This window comes from Brachyhypopomus gauderio, chromosome 14 (assembly GCF_052324685.1).
Source record: "Brachyhypopomus gauderio isolate BG-103 chromosome 14, BGAUD_0.2, whole genome shotgun sequence".
Taxonomy (NCBI): domain Eukaryota; kingdom Metazoa; phylum Chordata; class Actinopteri; order Gymnotiformes; family Hypopomidae; genus Brachyhypopomus; species Brachyhypopomus gauderio.
This window is the reverse complement of record NC_135224.1, coordinates 2598483-2614746: the sequence shown is the minus strand read 5'-3', so window position 1 is coordinate 2614746 and position 16264 is coordinate 2598483. Positions and strand designations below refer to the sequence as shown.

The 16264-nt window shown below is 43.5% G+C and overlaps 3 protein-coding genes and 1 long non-coding RNA gene across 4 annotated transcripts; 1 reads left to right on the top strand and 3 right to left on the bottom strand.

Moving 5' to 3' along the window:
- Positions 1-1269: 1269 nt before the first annotated feature.
- Positions 1270-3163, bottom strand: LOC143475495 (7-alpha-hydroxycholest-4-en-3-one 12-alpha-hydroxylase-like). The gene has a single exon (XM_076973347.1). It carries the CDS (start codon positions 3139-3141, stop codon positions 1540-1542), a length of 1602 nt encoding a protein of 533 aa, XP_076829462.1. The 5' UTR covers positions 3142-3163; the 3' UTR covers positions 1270-1539.
- A 472-nt stretch (positions 3164-3635) lies between these two features.
- On the top strand, positions 3636-4167 carry LOC143475500 (uncharacterized). Its single transcript, XR_013121033.1, has 2 exons — positions 3636-3665; positions 3790-4167. It is a non-coding gene; the product is annotated as an uncharacterized LOC143475500 (long non-coding RNA).
- Positions 4168-4533: 366 nt separating this feature from the next.
- Positions 4534-15312, bottom strand: LOC143475496 (C-C chemokine receptor type 5). Its single transcript, XM_076973348.1, has 2 exons — positions 14219-15312; positions 4534-7932 (listed from the first exon to the last, which is right to left on the bottom strand). Exons 1-2 carry the CDS (start codon positions 14942-14944, stop codon positions 7864-7866), a joined length of 795 nt encoding a protein of 264 aa, XP_076829463.1. The 5' UTR covers positions 14945-15312; the 3' UTR covers positions 4534-7863.
- On the bottom strand, positions 7967-13475 carry LOC143475497 (uncharacterized). Its single transcript, XM_076973349.1, has 2 exons — positions 13336-13475; positions 7967-12343 (listed from the first exon to the last, which is right to left on the bottom strand). The coding sequence occupies exon 2, from the start codon at positions 9231-9233 to the stop codon at positions 8097-8099; it is 1137 nt and encodes a 378-aa protein (XP_076829464.1). The 5' UTR covers positions 9234-12343; positions 13336-13475; the 3' UTR covers positions 7967-8096.
- Positions 15313-16264: the final 952 nt, after the last annotated feature.

The following is a 16264-nucleotide window of genomic DNA, read 5'->3' as shown; positions in this document are numbered from 1 at the left end:
ACACTTCTTCAGTTTGCACTCATCACACATTTCCACACAGTGGTGGTTCTACAACATTTTGCTTCTTGAAATACTAAATATCACCAAGGGCAACACGACGTGAGCGAGGGAGGGAAGCCGAGAGAGACCAATCACATGCAGACCACACACGTGCAGACCAATCACGGTAAAGCAATACCTGTGGCAACATAACAAGAACTGTATGGTCTCTTAGGACAGATCAAAAGCCCAGAGAGGAACTAACAGGGGACTTGTGAATACAGCAGTGATAGCAGTGACTGCAGTCCTGGGGGCCAGTCTAGACAGGTTGGACCTTATTTTAGTGTGGAGATAAATGTGTGTGTGTGTGTGTGTGTGTGTGTGTGCCTTTAAAGGACTCCTCTCAGACTCCTGTGAGTGAGACACAAAAGACTTTACAAAGCAGAATAAATCTGACATAGCTGTGTTTATTTCCAGAATAAATCTCACATAACTGTGTTTATTTACAGAATAAATCTCGCATAACTGTGTTTATTTCCAGAATAAATCTGACATAACTGTGTTTAGTTCCAGATATTCTGTAACAACTGATCATTTGTTTTTGAAAAATCTTTATTACTGTCTTACAATGATTGAAGATTAAGAGAAGTGTAACTTGAGTTTTGAGATATGTTCTGATTTATGGGTTTAAAAAGGTAACCATAACATAATTTATCTTGGGTCTGTTGTGTCCTTTGATGTAAAATGTTCTGATGTTAATCAGAATCAGTATCAGAAAAAGTTTTATTGCCATTGCCAATGAACAGGGTTCGCAGACTAGGAACGCGTTTTTGCCCAGGGCCCAGTGTTAAAGCACCGAAAACCCAGAGCGAATTGACCTGCTATATACCACTGTGTTCCAGTAGGGTCAATCATCTGCTTTGTTTTGGATAATTGAGGTTCTGTTTCACCTACCTCTCACACATACTCTCTCTCTCTCTCTCTCTCTCTCTCACACACACACACACACACACACACAAACACACACACTTTCTCAATAACATTAAGCTGTTCTTTCAAAGAAACCTGCTTTTCTTCTGTTAAAGAACATGCACTGTTGGAAAATGAGTACAGAAAAAACCCCCAAATTGGAAGCGTTCCTCATGGTGGACTGATTTTCATACCCATACATGCCCACGTCATTATGGACTTTGCCAAGAAAAGAAATGTATCAATTTGCACAGATTTCACAATATGCTCTTATATCAATGTGCCCCATTGGCATAACAAAAAAAAAAACTGATATATATATACTGAAGAACTGATATTTTTATTTTATGTTTTGAATATACATCAAAGATGTTAAAACAGATTGTAATAATACCTGAATTTTAGAACATAAAATGACTGCCAGCATACACCCACTTCATCTTTTCTTTTGCAATATTTAGCTTTTCTTCTAATGTACATGTTAATTAAATCATAATACAATTTAATATTGTTCCTTGAGTTTCCATTTAAGGTAATATTTGATAATGGAATTGAAATTGTTTGTGAAAGTGCACAAACAATTTGTTCAACCTATCCTCTGAGTCTGAATCTGAACTGCACATCCCTGGTTGGCTGCATAGTTCCAAATCCCCATCTTTTGGTATCTATATCTGGAATCTCCTCATCTGGGTTTTTAAGCTCAAAGTCGTAGTATGTAAGCATGAGGAAAACGAACTGTTTCAGTTCATTTGTAGCGAAGAACCTCCCAGGGCACATGGTGGAACCAGCACCCCAGGGCATGGTGTAATACTTCACCTTCTTCCCACCTTTATAGAAATCAGTCTTTTTGCCCCCCTCTTGGTTAAGGAAGCGGTCATACTTGAAGGTGTGTGGGTCAGGGTGTATCTCTGGGTCCATCTGAACTGCGGTGTATGGAAACAGTGACACTCTGTCTCCCTTGCGGATGCTGTACTGCTGTCCGTTGGCCGTGTTCAAGGTCATGTCTTGCAGGACGGCTCTGGTAAGCACAGGGGCCGCTGTCATTCGAAGGCTCTCCTCCACCGCACTGTCCAGAATGGGGGTTTTCTGCAGCATGTCCCTGGTCAGGTTAATCAGTGGCCCGCCGGGATTCACCTCTTGCCCTGTTTCACGTAGAACCTCCTCCACTTCTCCTCTCACAGCCTTCATGGCATCAGAGTGCTTCATGAGGAACAGGAGCAGCCAGAAAGAAGCAGGTCCTGTGTTGCTCTGAGATGCCCACAGGAGAAGGAACATGTATCGGTCCAACATGACCTCCTCCACACCGATGTCAGCCCTCTCCTGGTACATTTCATTCACCCAGCCACTGACGTTCTCTCTGGACTTTACCTTCTGCACAGACAAAATTTTCCAGAATAGCTTCTTCAGCCTCTCAGCTTCTCTCTTACTGTTTGGTCCCAGTACACCGTATGCCAGGTTAGGGAAGAGCTGGTCATATTTGCGAAATTCATAGTAGAGCTTGTCTGACTGAGTTCGGTCAATGTCCTTGGCTTTCTCCGAACCTCCTGTTTTGGCTGTCTCATTCCCAAACAAGGCCAGGTAACCCGCACGAAAAACAATGTTGTAGCTGTAGTCGAAGAGTCCATCTTCCTGCCAGGCTCTACCATCATCTCCAGCACCCATGTTATGGAGCATCAGGTTCTGGAGGTTGTTCATCATGGCCTGGGTGAGCACAACCAACCCATCACCCATCAGATGCTTGGTGCTGGATGCCTGAACCATCTTGTTATCGCCCTCGATGGCATGGTAGCCAAAGACACGTGCAATCAGATGTTTTGCAAACTGATTGAAGTCTAGATTTGCCCGCGTCTCCTTGAACACAGAACTAAAGGAGCGAGGATCCGTCAGGAAGGTGTAGTAGAACCCTCCCAGTTGCACTGTGAAAATATCTCCATGTTTCTGTTTCATCCTCTCCAAGAACTTTGCTGTGTCTCTCCTGAACTCCAACACATGACCCAGCCAGGGTACAGGCCCTTTATCTAAGGGAGGTTCTCCAGGTCTTCGCCGTCGAAATGCTCCCAGGAGGTAGAGTCCACCCAGCAGGGACGTGAAAAGAGCAAACAGGATTTGAAACAGAATGCTCATTGTTAACTCCTCACCAGTGCTAACTGAAGTGCGCTGAATGTGAGCTCCTGTTGTTTCATGTTCAGACATGCCCCTCCCCCCTCCTCCTCCTATCTGAATACTCTATTGTGGTTGGAGCTCAGAATTGCTTTGCATATATTAAGAGCCTATCTGAATCCACTTCTTCCTGTTTCTCAATATGATTGGTAAAGATACAGAGTTCCGTTCTTGTTTCTCTTTCAAGCAGTTAAATTGTATTAAAGGAGAGAAATAAACTGTTGGAAGCAGGTGCAGGAGAGTGCTTTGCTATAACAACAATAACTGAAGAGATGTACAGTGATGACCAGACTGTTCTTGTGCGTGCAAGCTAGCATCAAGGTGTCCTCGTATTTGAAACGTGGTATGAACAAGAACACTATAATAAGGCATTCTCACACATGCTCGTACACGCAATAATATTAGGATGATTTAAATCATGTTGGTGTTACATAATTGATATGCATTCATTGATACATTAATGTATTCCTTAACATTTCAAATAAATTATTTACATACTTATTGGAGTTCTTTTCTCATGATAGATTGCCATGTGTAAATTTCACGATTTATAAAATGTGAGTGGCTCTGTGTGATATATGCAATAATATATTTAATACTATAATACTACTGTTATTATTATATCATAGTTATACTATATGCCATAATAAAATATTACATATTAGGCGTATATCTCTATAGAATACGCTATCTCTCCAGCATGTCCTGGGTCGTCCCTGGTGTCTCCTCCCAGTTGGACATGCCCGGAGCGTCTCACAAGGGAGGCTGCCCTCTACATGGAGGAGTAACTCTACTCCGAGTCTCTCCCAGATGACCGTACTCCACACCTTATCTGTACGGGAGATCCGGGAAAACCCTGCGGAAGAGACTCATTTCAGCCACTTGTTTGTTTAGCATGTTTTAGCTTTTTAGATGGGGTAAATATGAGAAAATTGCACAGATGAATTCGGTTTTGGGTGAGTGGACGTGCGTTTAATCAGCTCCTCACTGTGAACTCGTTTGCCCTTATCAGACAGTGGCAGGAGTCCACAAGCAGGAAGCACACTGTGACACGAGGAACGTGTGGAGAAAAATAAAGACTATTTGATCCAAACTTTTCTGCTCACCCTGCCAAAGTCATTTAAAAAAAGCAATAAATACTGTTTTTATCTCACACGCCAGCAATAACAAAATATTAGTTATGGGCATCCTTCACTGTTCCTAGACTAGACACTGGTCCTAGACTAATAATTCAGGAGAGATTATTTTACAATGCAGTTATAGTCCATATGCAAACTATAGATGAGGAGGGGTGAGCGAATTTCTCCTTTTGCTTTATTCTGATTATTGTTCCAACTCACTGACGCTGCTCTTCGAATCTCAAACAAGAAATATGGAATTGATTAGGACTCAATGCAATTCATACTGTTTTTTTCAAGAGGAGTCATGGAGAACCCACATGTCTGGACGGAACCTTCTCATGTGTTTGACTCGTGGGGGATGTGGTGTGGTTTGTGTCTCGCGCCTCTCTCCCTGGAAGATGTTGAGGCCTGAGTTTCTGCTGATTGGATTAGGCATTGCCCTGGTGTACTAGAGAGGGGTCAGTTATCAAACGCTGGCAGAAATTGCCCAACATGATTGATGTGAAGGGTAGAATTATCAGAATGCAGACTGTGACTGTTAGTAAAAGCTTGGATTTGATCATAGAGAGACTCACAGCTCTACAGATGAATTTGGATCAGTTGGGAGATCACTGAGTTCAGAACAGTTTCTCGTGTTTAAACTGGATGGACTTCCCACTAAATCTACATTCTTGCTGATCTATATTCAACGCCAAAACAAAATTCTCTTTATGCAAACTTTGACACAAAAACAGTGTGTCAGGCATGTGGTTCCCCCCTCCTCTCTCTGCTTGACTGTCTGTGTTATCAATGCGTGTATGTGCTGTTTTTTGTGTGTTCACAGACTGTTGTCCTTTTGAGAGAATAATCTGTGATCATATTTTTTTGTGTTCTCTTAATGTTATCTCTCTATGTTTCTCCCCCAAACTCTGAAAATAGCGGCACATTTATGAAACTGCGGGTTTGTGGTGCTTAATATAAACCTGTAACTCCTGTCAAACATAGATGTGACCCAAATACATTAAATACCTTTTAGCTCAGTTTTTGAACCAGAGTTAACTCATGTCCATGTTTCTCAGCATAGTGAACTGTAGGACACAGAGTAAGTCAAGGTTGTTGCACTCTGTGTCAGTGAGCGATAGTCTCTCAAAAACATAAAGGGCCAAAGGTCAAAGCACTACACAAGAGAGTTTAAAAATGAAGAAATGTAATATTCAGGGAATGATAAGATTATTTAAATTGGGTTTCAGGTCTGGTATATAGTCTACAGAATTTGACCTGTTTGGGTTGAAAAAGCTGATCTTAGTCTGCTTGTTTGATGTCACCCTGCTTGGGTACTATTGCTAAAACCGTATTATTTTGGGGCAGTGTTATTTTGGGGCAGAATTAGCATGTCTTTTTCTGTGCATAATCTTTGGATTTTTGAGAAGATAAAGGAAGCTCTAAATGAAGAGAGGAATTTATCTGTAATATATATAGATTTACTGGATATATGGTCAGAAAGAGAGAGAGAGAGAGAAAGTTTTTTTATCATATAAATCTTATGAGTTTTACCCTTATCATATAAATTCTGTATATAGCATTCTAAATACTGTATGTATTAAATGTATGTACTGTGTGACATATATGTCATATATACATATGTAATTCATATACAATTTATGGCCTGCATACATGTGATAAAGTGGGAAAACGTGGGAAAACTATCCTATGTGTTTATATTTGAATGTCATCGGTATCTGGAAGGTTCAGATAATAAAAACATGTAAAGGGTGCCAATCCATGTATGACTCCCCATTTATTCACCTGACTGATCTAAGCAGGTGGTAGAAGAAGACATGTAGTCTAGTGCGCACCAGTGGCCTAAGTTTCAAACATTAAGCTACTTTTGTTTACCTTGTTTTCTTTTCTTGTTAATGTGCGATATGGAATATTTTTCTTTTTTCTTGTGTATTAGAATTGCAGTAAATTCTACGTTTACGTTGTGTTTTCTAGAGGTAGTTAGCTAGCTCTAGTTTATAAGTATTACAACCAATCATGAGTGCGAGAACAGGCGGTATTTTGACGAGCGGGAACAGCGCGCGCCGATCTGCTGCTGACAGGATTGTTTTGGCGGGATTGAGCACGCGCCGTTAGTCTGGATCTCTCACGGGGCAACCATCTACTACTTAGTCATTACATGAATAAATGAATAAACTTTATATTTACGTTAGTTAGTTGTCTCTAATACGTCTTGAAGCTTTAATTTGTTTCAATTACAGCAGTTATATTCATTAACGTTACTGTATGGTGTTAATTGCCTATAGTGGTTTTCTGTGTCTTTTTAAACCGGCCAAGGTCTAGTTAGCGATACTAGGCTACTTTACCTAGCGAGCTAGCTTGATAACTTCCAGATTTATTCATGTAACTAGCCTTACCCTAGCAAGCTAAAACAGTTAGCATAGCATAGCTCTTTTTACATTACTTTTTAAAGTACACGTCTTCAACCATTAGCTCTAAAATCAATGCCAAACTGACAGAACTAAGAGGGAAGAAAAATAGAGCAGCCTCAAGAAATATTAATGCTTTAAGGTGAATACAAGCAGAGTGTTTATAATTTTTAGCTATTACAAAGTCTAAAGATTATAGTTGGGTTTTATTGAGGAACTTACTGTTTTAGGCAGTGTTCTCAAGTAATTGAGCGTGAGACACACACATTTGACCGTCTTCACACGCCACACTTCCGATTTCACACGCCGAAAACAATCTAGCTTATTTACATATCTATAGGCCCCTATCTATATATATTTACAGATCCATATCTATATCGCCCTCCACTGGCGATTGATCGCAATATACAACTTACGTTCAAGTGTTATAAGTTGTCTCTTTCCAATAAATACTGCCTGCATTCTCTGTGTGTACATAATCTAGCATTTGATCATATATTTCATATAGAAACACTCCCAAAACAGTGCAGTAATTTGTTCTATAGTGTAAGACATATAAATATATGAAAGATCAAACACTCAACATCTTCAAAACATTTATAACATGTTAAATCTGCTGTAAAAAAATTAGGGGTGGGCATAGATTAATTTTTTAAATCTAGATTAATCTCACTGAAATCTTGAAATTAATCTAGATTAATCTAGATTAAAATGGCTCATATGCGTGCTACCCAAGTAATGACTAAAAGTCAGTTTTTGAGATAGGGTTTCTTAATACAGAGGGTGCATTAGACCAGGGTGTGACGTTCGGGCTGTCACGAAGGACGAGACACGGAATCCTCTGGATTGACGTCACTTAGTTTATTTTAACAGATATTGCGCAATAGCGCACGAGCAACAAACAACTTTCGTACACACAGCAATGTGTAAACCTAGACATTGACGAGCACAGGACACCGCGTGAGCACACATTAAATAGACAAACTACATTAGCCCCATGTGATTACGAGACGATTCACAGGTGATACACATTATCACACGACATAGCCTTCACCACAGAGTTCCATAGACGCAGACAAAGCACGTGGACCACGTTTACACACGCCCAAAGGGGAGGGGCCGGGGTCCTCAACGTGACAGACGCCCCCTCCAAGGGCACTACCCGTCCCGGGGTGCCAACAGGACCGAGTGCCCCGAACCCACGACGATGGGCGGATCCGACGCGCTCAGTCCTGCGTCTGGGGGTTAACCGCCCTCGGCGAAGCTTCCGTCACGAATCGCCTAGCACCACCTCCCTGGGAAGACCGGGGAGAAGACGTTAGACACATTCAACGGTACAGACACGAATACACACACAGGCACGCTTACACACATAGGCACACACGGGAAAAGGGGATTCGGTACACATACGGGAAGACTCACAAACACTGGAACACACACACACGACATGGGCGCCAGGCTACGCGCCAGGAGGAGAGCCAGGAGAGGAGAGAGGTCGGGAGCTGCAGGCGCTGCGGGAGACTTTCCTCCTCCAGCCTTTGCTGCGGACCCTCCGCAGGGCGCAGCGCGGCTGGCGTACGCGCCTGGAGCAGCGCGGCTGGCGTACGCGCCTGGAGCAGCGCGGCTGGCGGACGTGCCGACCGGGCTGTGCGGGAGGTCCCCTTCCGTCTCCATCTCCTCTTCCTCTTCTTCTCCGGCTCCATTCCATGGGCTGCACCGGGCTGCCACCCCTGGAACAGTCCATCTCACTGTCGCCTGAGCGATCGGAAGAGGGAGTCCACTTCCCCTTCATAGTCTCTGCAGACCTCTCCGAGGGGGGAGGGCTAACCTCTCCCTCTGTGGTGTAGGAGCCCTCCGCCGATGGGTACTCCCCATCCTCCCCTGTGGTGTGAGAGGGGCACACGGGCGGAGGAAGGTAATCCTCGTCCTCCGACTCCTCCCCCTCCTCTTCACCGTAGTCATCGGTGGCAGCCTCGCTCTCAGAGGGAGGGTAGTCCTCTCCTTCCCCACCGTAGTCTACGGTGGATGCGTCACACACAGACGGAGGGTAGGCTTCCTCCTCCTCGGTGGAGGCGTCGCACACCGAGGGAGCGGGTTCTTCGCCCTCATCTTTCTCCTCCTCCTCGCTCAGGGAGTCCCCACTCCCGAACTCACCCTCGGGGGTCCCCTCCGTCGCGTATTGCTCTAAGGAGCCCACCCACAAAGGGGAGAAAGGTGGGTATTCCGTACCCCAGATCCGCACCACCTCCTGGCGGAGCCTCTCCGCCTTCTCAGGGTTGTCCTGCTCCTGAGCAGACCGCAGCAGGGACGCACAGACCGGGTCTGTCTCCAGCTGCTCCAGCGTGGGCACGGTCTTATGGCGCGGGAAGGAGTCCCCCTCGAGCTCGCCCTCTGGTGTCGTCCCTGTCCCGTATAGGTCGGGGACGCTAACCCGTATGGGCGAGAGCTCTCTGGGAGGCGCGGCGTGTCGTTCTTGCCACACCCGCGCCGCTGTCTTGCGGTACTCCTCTGCCAACCCTGGTATGGAGGTCTCCCGAACCGCGCACAGCAGGTAGGCGCACTCGGGGTCCCGCTTCATCTGCGCCTGAGTCGGCATGGAGCCGCGGCGCAGGGGGGAGGAAGACGCGCGGCAATGCCGCGTGCAGGGCTTCTGGCCCTTCCTTGACTTTGCCTTGTAGCCTGCATTTTTTCCCTTTCTTTGTGTCTCTAAGGCTCGTCAATCTGTGACGTTCGGGCTCTCACGAAGGACGAGACACGGAATCCTCTGGATTGACGTCACTTCGTTTATTTTAACAGATATTGCGCAATAGCGCACGAGCAACAAACAACTTTCGTACACACAGCAACGTGTAAACCTAGACATTGACGAGCACAGGACACCGCGCGAGCACACATTAAATAGACAAACTACATTAGCCCCATGTGATTACGAGACGATTCACAGGTGATACACATTATCACACGACATAACCCTAACCACAGAGTTCCATAGACGCAGACAAAGCACATGGACCACGTTTACACACGCCCAAAGGGGAGGGGCCGGGGTCCTCAACGTGACACAGGGGCTCATCTCCTGTTTCCAAAATGCATCAATGACTGCTTGAGAAAGCTGTTCTACTTTGATATTTGAAGAAAAACATGCTCAATAAAATGTAGGCTACTTGTGTTCAACGGTTTATTCAGTTAAACATGAATTTGTAAGCCTACATACTGTACATTAAAAGGGGTTGATAACATGTTTATTCAGCTAAACATGATATTTGAAATGTAAGCCAACATTTAGTACATTTAACCTCATGGACGTAATTTGGGGGGACTTTTTCAAAAGCCGGTTTTGGTCCTCTGCAGTTTTAACGGTTAATAAAAAGAAATATTTAAATAGCGATGAATCTAGCGCTAGGACCATGCAGAAAACGACCGCTCCGAGCTCCGCTCCGGTAACACTTTACGTTACTAAAAATGAATTTTCCATGAAGCAAACCTGGCGACTTCGTGGCTGCATCCATGTAAACACGTACGATTTGTAATTCACAGGTTTGAAAACTCGTTCTCGCCCCTACTGTGCAATCTGGATAGGAATACAGCCGAGCTAAACTATCAAGTTGAAAGTCATCATAGTTTGCTGCTTACCCATTTTGACCCAGTTCCCAACCCAACTTTAAGAATAGATTAACGGCGATAACTTTTATATCGCCCGATAAGATTATCAAATTAACGACCGCCGTTAACGCCGTTAACGGCCCACCACTAAAAAAATATATATATATAAAGAGATCATACTTCTGTACAATCATATAAAATTAATGTACTACAACTTTTTAATAAAAGTCCCTTATATGTCAAGTGTTTTTGTATGAATGTGGCCATAATCATAAAAAAAACTGACTTGTGCTGAACATATAAAAAACATAGCATGTAGACATATCTGATTTAAGTAAGAGAGACATTTGTAGCCTTATAAGAATCATATGGGGAGAGAGGGAGGGAGGGGAGAGAGAGAGAGATAGAGGGGGAGAGAGGTAGGGGGAGATGGAGAGGTAGATGGGAGAGAGGTAGAGGGGAGAGAGAGAGAGAGGGAGATGGGGAGAGATGGAGAGGTAGATGGGAGGAAGGTAGAGGGGAGAGAGAGGGAGGTAGATGGAGAGAGGGAGGGGGAGAGAGAGGTAGATGGGAGAGAGAGGGAGGGAGGTAGAGGGGAGAGAGAGAGGGAGAATGCTGTTGGTTTGTCTACTGCACTTCTAAAATAAAATAATTTTTTTTATTGTACTATTAAAACCTTGATGGAACAAACACCAGGAATAAATCAGTTACTTCGTGATATAAGAACAGAAACAAAATGTATGTACATTTTGGGCTGATTAAACATTAAACATAACAGTAACATTCTGACAGTTTTGACCACTTCCATAAAGCCAAATGCAATGCGGGCTGTGAAAACCTGTGCACCAGTTAACCTGCTACACCTGCAGATCATTCCGGTATTGGATTCCATTAGTGAGTAGTGTGACTGATCACTCGGTCATGTTGTGAGCCAGTATGCAGAATACATTTTTGCCTGTCATGGTTTTGCTTTTAAATAACATTTGCTGAAAATGGTCACCCCTCCTAGCTCTTGTTTTATGTGGATACCTTTAATAGGTGCTGCCAATCTTATGCATACATGAGATATGTTGGTTAATTTATTTAAAAAAATTAGACATCACGGTTAGCTAAAGTGCCATAGGTAAAAAAACATCTACCACCCAAATCCTACGAAATGGTGAATATATGTGTTGATTAAAAATAATTCTAAATTTTGAATTCATTGTGAATCTGAAGTTACAGAGAATTAGCTAATGTAACGTCCAAAACAAACAAAATTAATTGTGTGCACAACTCTAGGAATCCAAACGTAGCTACTGTGACGGGCATGGTGAGCGAAATAAAATGGAAGCGATCACGCCAAGTCTCAGGGGAAAAGGATGGTTTAATAGAGAAAGTGCGCAAACCAAAAACCCCGTGACATGATCTAAATTAAGGATATAATAACCAGCGGTCAACTGGTACAAAGACAAGACATATATAGACAAACAAACGACCCTCCGGTGAAACGGATCACGGGCTCCGCCCACCTGAGGGACGCACACAACGCAACAATTACAGGACAGCTGCTGCTGTAAACGGGGGTGACCAGTAGGGGGCCGTACCGTGACAGCTACCTAGATGAATTAAAATACCGCATAAATCGACATCTAGCTAGCTACGTAGTGATAACTACGGTGAAACTGCATCCTAAACTTTGTTTCAGATGTTTTGTTAATTTCACGTTTAACGGCTGATGCATCAAACTAGGATCGTTTTGGAATGCTGATTATTGCACATAAACATTCACCTTTTTGTTGGCTTTGGGTGGTAAATGTTTTATCTGTGGCACTTTATCTAAGAATGACATCTAATTGTTAAAAAAAAACAATGCAGTAGATGGTTCAGCTAATCTTATCTACCTAGCCTTGACCTGTGATGTATTTCCTCTTATAATCAGGAAGCAAGCAGAAATATGAAACATGCACTGAAAACAGTGAAGCAAGCGCACTTAACTGTGTAATTCCTGTTTCTCTGCTCTCGCTATCCCGATTTTGGGTCGGTTTTCTTGACTTTGCTCGATTTAACTTTATATTTGCTCTCTGATATTAAAGACTTCATATAAATTCACAACCAGAGTGACTCATGTACAGTGATGCCGGTAACGCGTTACTTAGTAACGCGTTACTGTAGTCGGACTACTTTTTTCAGTAACGAGTAGTCTAACGCAACTACTATTTAAAAACTAGTAGTCAGATTAAAGTTACTTATCTAAAACATCGTGCGTTACTATTTCTGCATTTCGGGGGAACGTAGGTTATATTTATTCATTCTTATTTTTTGGCTACACGTTTCTTACGCGGTTACGTCATCTCTGCTCTGCGGCGCCAAAGTCAGATGGAAGGAGAGGTTCGCCTTTAGCAGCTGGAAATACAGGCATTATTTTGATTTTATTTCGGCTAAGGAAGACAACATTAATGTCCGTTGTACACTCTGTCCTGGCGACAGAGTGCTGTCTACTTTCAAAAACACAACGTCAAACCTGAAAAAAAAAAAAAAACCGGGGCTTGGCGGCGAACGTAAATTGTTACCGGGCGGGGTGTAAAATTGACTAAATTCAGTATTATATCGCGATCGATCGATCGCCGGTGGTTGGCGCCAGATCGAACTAGTAACTCATTGAATCATAGATGTGGATCAGAGGTAAATAAACTGGATTTTTTTTTCGGCGTGAGATATCGGAAGTGTGGCGTAAGCGTGTGAAGACAGTCAAATGCGTGTGTCTCAATGCGTGACAGTTGGCAACCCTGTAAGTGGGCGGAGTTGAACAGAAAGACTGTCTTATTTATTTATTTAAAAAACATGTAAGCCTATTTCAAGAAAAAGTTTACAAATGCCAGTGTCATTTTTGATGTTCCGGTTAAAATACATGTCAATAAAGTGAGTATTGGCAGAACTGGTAGTCATTTTCATGTTATAGGGGCGGGGGATCAGCCTCTGCTGAAAGTAACTAAAAGTAATCTAACTTAGTTACTTTTAAAAGCAAGTAGTCAGTAACTTAACTGAGTTACTTTTTAAAGAAGTAGTCAGTAGTCAGTAGTCGGATTACTGTTTCAAAGTAACTATGGCAACACTGCATGTAGAAAGTTTGACAAGTGAGCTTGATGCCACACAAATGAGTAACTTATCCAGTATCCTTTGTAGACAGATTGAGTGTTTTCATTGGAATTTACATTGTTTGAAATAAGAAAGCAATTCTGAAATATTAGAAAATATTTCATTGTGCTGAAGGGTCTTGTGAGACTCGTGTGATTAACATTGGGGTGAATGTTTTGGATTCCTGGCACACACACACACAGGAAACTTACTTATATAAGATTCTGGATGGTGCAAGATGTGAGATTATGTCTAGCAGGAATGGAAGCAATATTTCCATGGCAAATTATTTATTTATTTGCAAGCTGTTTACTAGTGCGGTGTGTGGATAGGAAGCACTGAAAACATTCATCAGAAAACGCAAGCATGGCTAAATGCTAAAGTATTTTTGAGGTCACTTTAGCCATACTGGCCTGTTATGTGGACTACATTGGGATGTCACTGAAACAATGTGAGTTCGATCTGATCTGAGTATGCAGCGTGTGGTAGGAGGTGACCTTGGCGTTCAGTGCCAGAGCGGTCCAAGTCCTGATCTGAGAATGTCTGCAGAGCGTTAAGCACGACAGCGCCGCTCTGACTGGACCTGCAGTCAGTGCTGTCAGAAACACTAATCAAATAGTTAGCAGATGCTGTATATTCCCTTTGTGATTTCCTCCAGATCTTCTGGTTCAGAAGGAGATAGGTAGCCGGATTCAAACAAACGTGCGTGAAAGCAATACATTCAGTGCTCTGAATGGCCAGGTCCAGGTGTAGGCTTGTCACACACTCAGATATGAGATGAAGCTCTTGCAAAGCATGCAGCAAGTTCACCAGACTGTACGGGAACCAGAGGATAAAAAACAAGATCGTGAATCCCATTACCAGTGTCAGGGTCCTGGATCTTTTGGGAAGTGAAGTCCTCTTTGCCATGGTGCGGAGGATAGCACAGGAGGAGGACAACGAGACCAGGAAGGGTCCCCAAAAGCCCAGGACGATCATCTGAAACCTCATGTAGATCCTCCAGCCGTGTTTGTGTGTGAAGTGATAGGTGCAGATCTTCTGCCCCTGGAACTCCTGAGCTTCCACAAAGCTGAGATGGGGAGCAGCAGCTACCAGTGCCAGGAGCCAGAGAGAACCGCACGCCAGCGCGTTCCTCTTACGCGCACTCAGTCGTCCCAGACACACGCGTGCTACGCTCACATACCTCTGCAGGTTCAGACACCCAACGAACATGTTACTGCTGAATAAACCCACCATATAGGCAGCTGTGACAGCCTTGCACATGTGATGCCCAAAAATCCAGCCCCTGTCTGCATACACGGCCCAGAAGGGCAGAGTCAACGTAAACAGAAGATCGGCAGTGACCATGTTGAGAGGCAACACTCTGCACCGAGACTTGCGCCTAACGAAAACAGAGATTAAAGTTAAATTAGTCATGACGCTGAGGGCACATATGATGGAGTAGAAGGTTGGTAGAAAGGTTTTGCTGAACGTCCTGGCTTGATGCTTCTCACAGGGTTTGTATTCCGTCTCGGGTTCTAAGTGGTAATAGTCCTCATAGCTGTAATCATAGGAATCATTGATGTATGAAGGATGGAGCACGTCCATGTTTTCATGTCCAGTTCCAGAAGACGTAACACTGGAATAACAACAGTCTAAATGTCGGAGGACAGAAACCCCACATCTGTGCTGTTCAGCTCCACACAGACTGGAAGTGTGGAATTATGGAAGGAACTGACTAGAAGTAAACACGACTCTTCTAGAACACGGCACATCCTTTAACCCCTTCATGTCCAGTGGAATCAAATTTCCTAACACTAGGTAAATAAACACAAAGCAGTACAGTTACTTCCTTCCAAAACCCAGTGTGTATTCCTCCTCACGTCACATTACTGCAGAACTATGATTCTACGTTATAATGAACAAACATGTTTGAAGGGGCAGGTTGCAAAGCCCAGTTCCAAAATGCAGAACAGGCATTGCCAGATGTCTCCCATTAGGCTAGCCAAGCTAACGGATCAAAGTTCAACCTCCTGGGGTACTCTAGGAATCTAGCTGCTTCATCACTTATTATGTGTTTACATTAGGATTAAAGGAGATTAAAGGAGATTAAAGAAGATTATTAATGTAGATTAAAGTAGATAAACGGTCTTTGATAAGTATTTAGTAATTAGAAGATTGTTGGGTATATGTAATATGCTAACCTTGCAAATGGTGCTGTAGCACAGACACAGGGGTTTAGTCCCAGACTAGTCCAAGCCTAAGCCATATACCTGTAATGAACTGGTGCAAATGTGCTGGTGCTTACATTGTGTTTCTTTTTTTTTTGTGGGACCCTGACCCCATATCCTGAGCAGGAACCATGAGACTCCTTGTGTCTACCACTGAAATTGTGTCCCTGGCTCAAAAGCTAATTTCAGTGTGCAAGACATTCTAGGAAGGCCAGCAGGAAGGAGACTGAGAGCACGTGGTCAGTTAGTTTCACTGGGGAATTAAATAACAGCACATCACATGTGCCACCACACAGCTCTCCTGCCCAAGCCTGCCAGTGTGCTGATTAACATGTGACAGCACTTACTTTGATCATGAGCTGTTAGCAAACAGGACAGTTGAATGCAAACATTACATCTGCCCCAAAATATAACGGTACAAACCAAGAAAGAGATGGAGAACTTCCATCACTGATGAAGTGAAACACCTGTGGTGCTGTTTTTCCGACGCCAGTCACCATAGCAAAAATTAAAGAGATAGAAAAACAAAGAAAAGATGGAAAGGATAATTAAATCTCCTCTTGGTGTTACCTAAACATCTTGGTAATGGTAGTCATAGCAGAGGAGAATTCAGGGCAGTGAAAGGGCCCAGGGTAGTGGGTTTATCCTTCATACACACTGGTTAGTCAGGGCAGTGGGTTGATCCTCCATCATATCT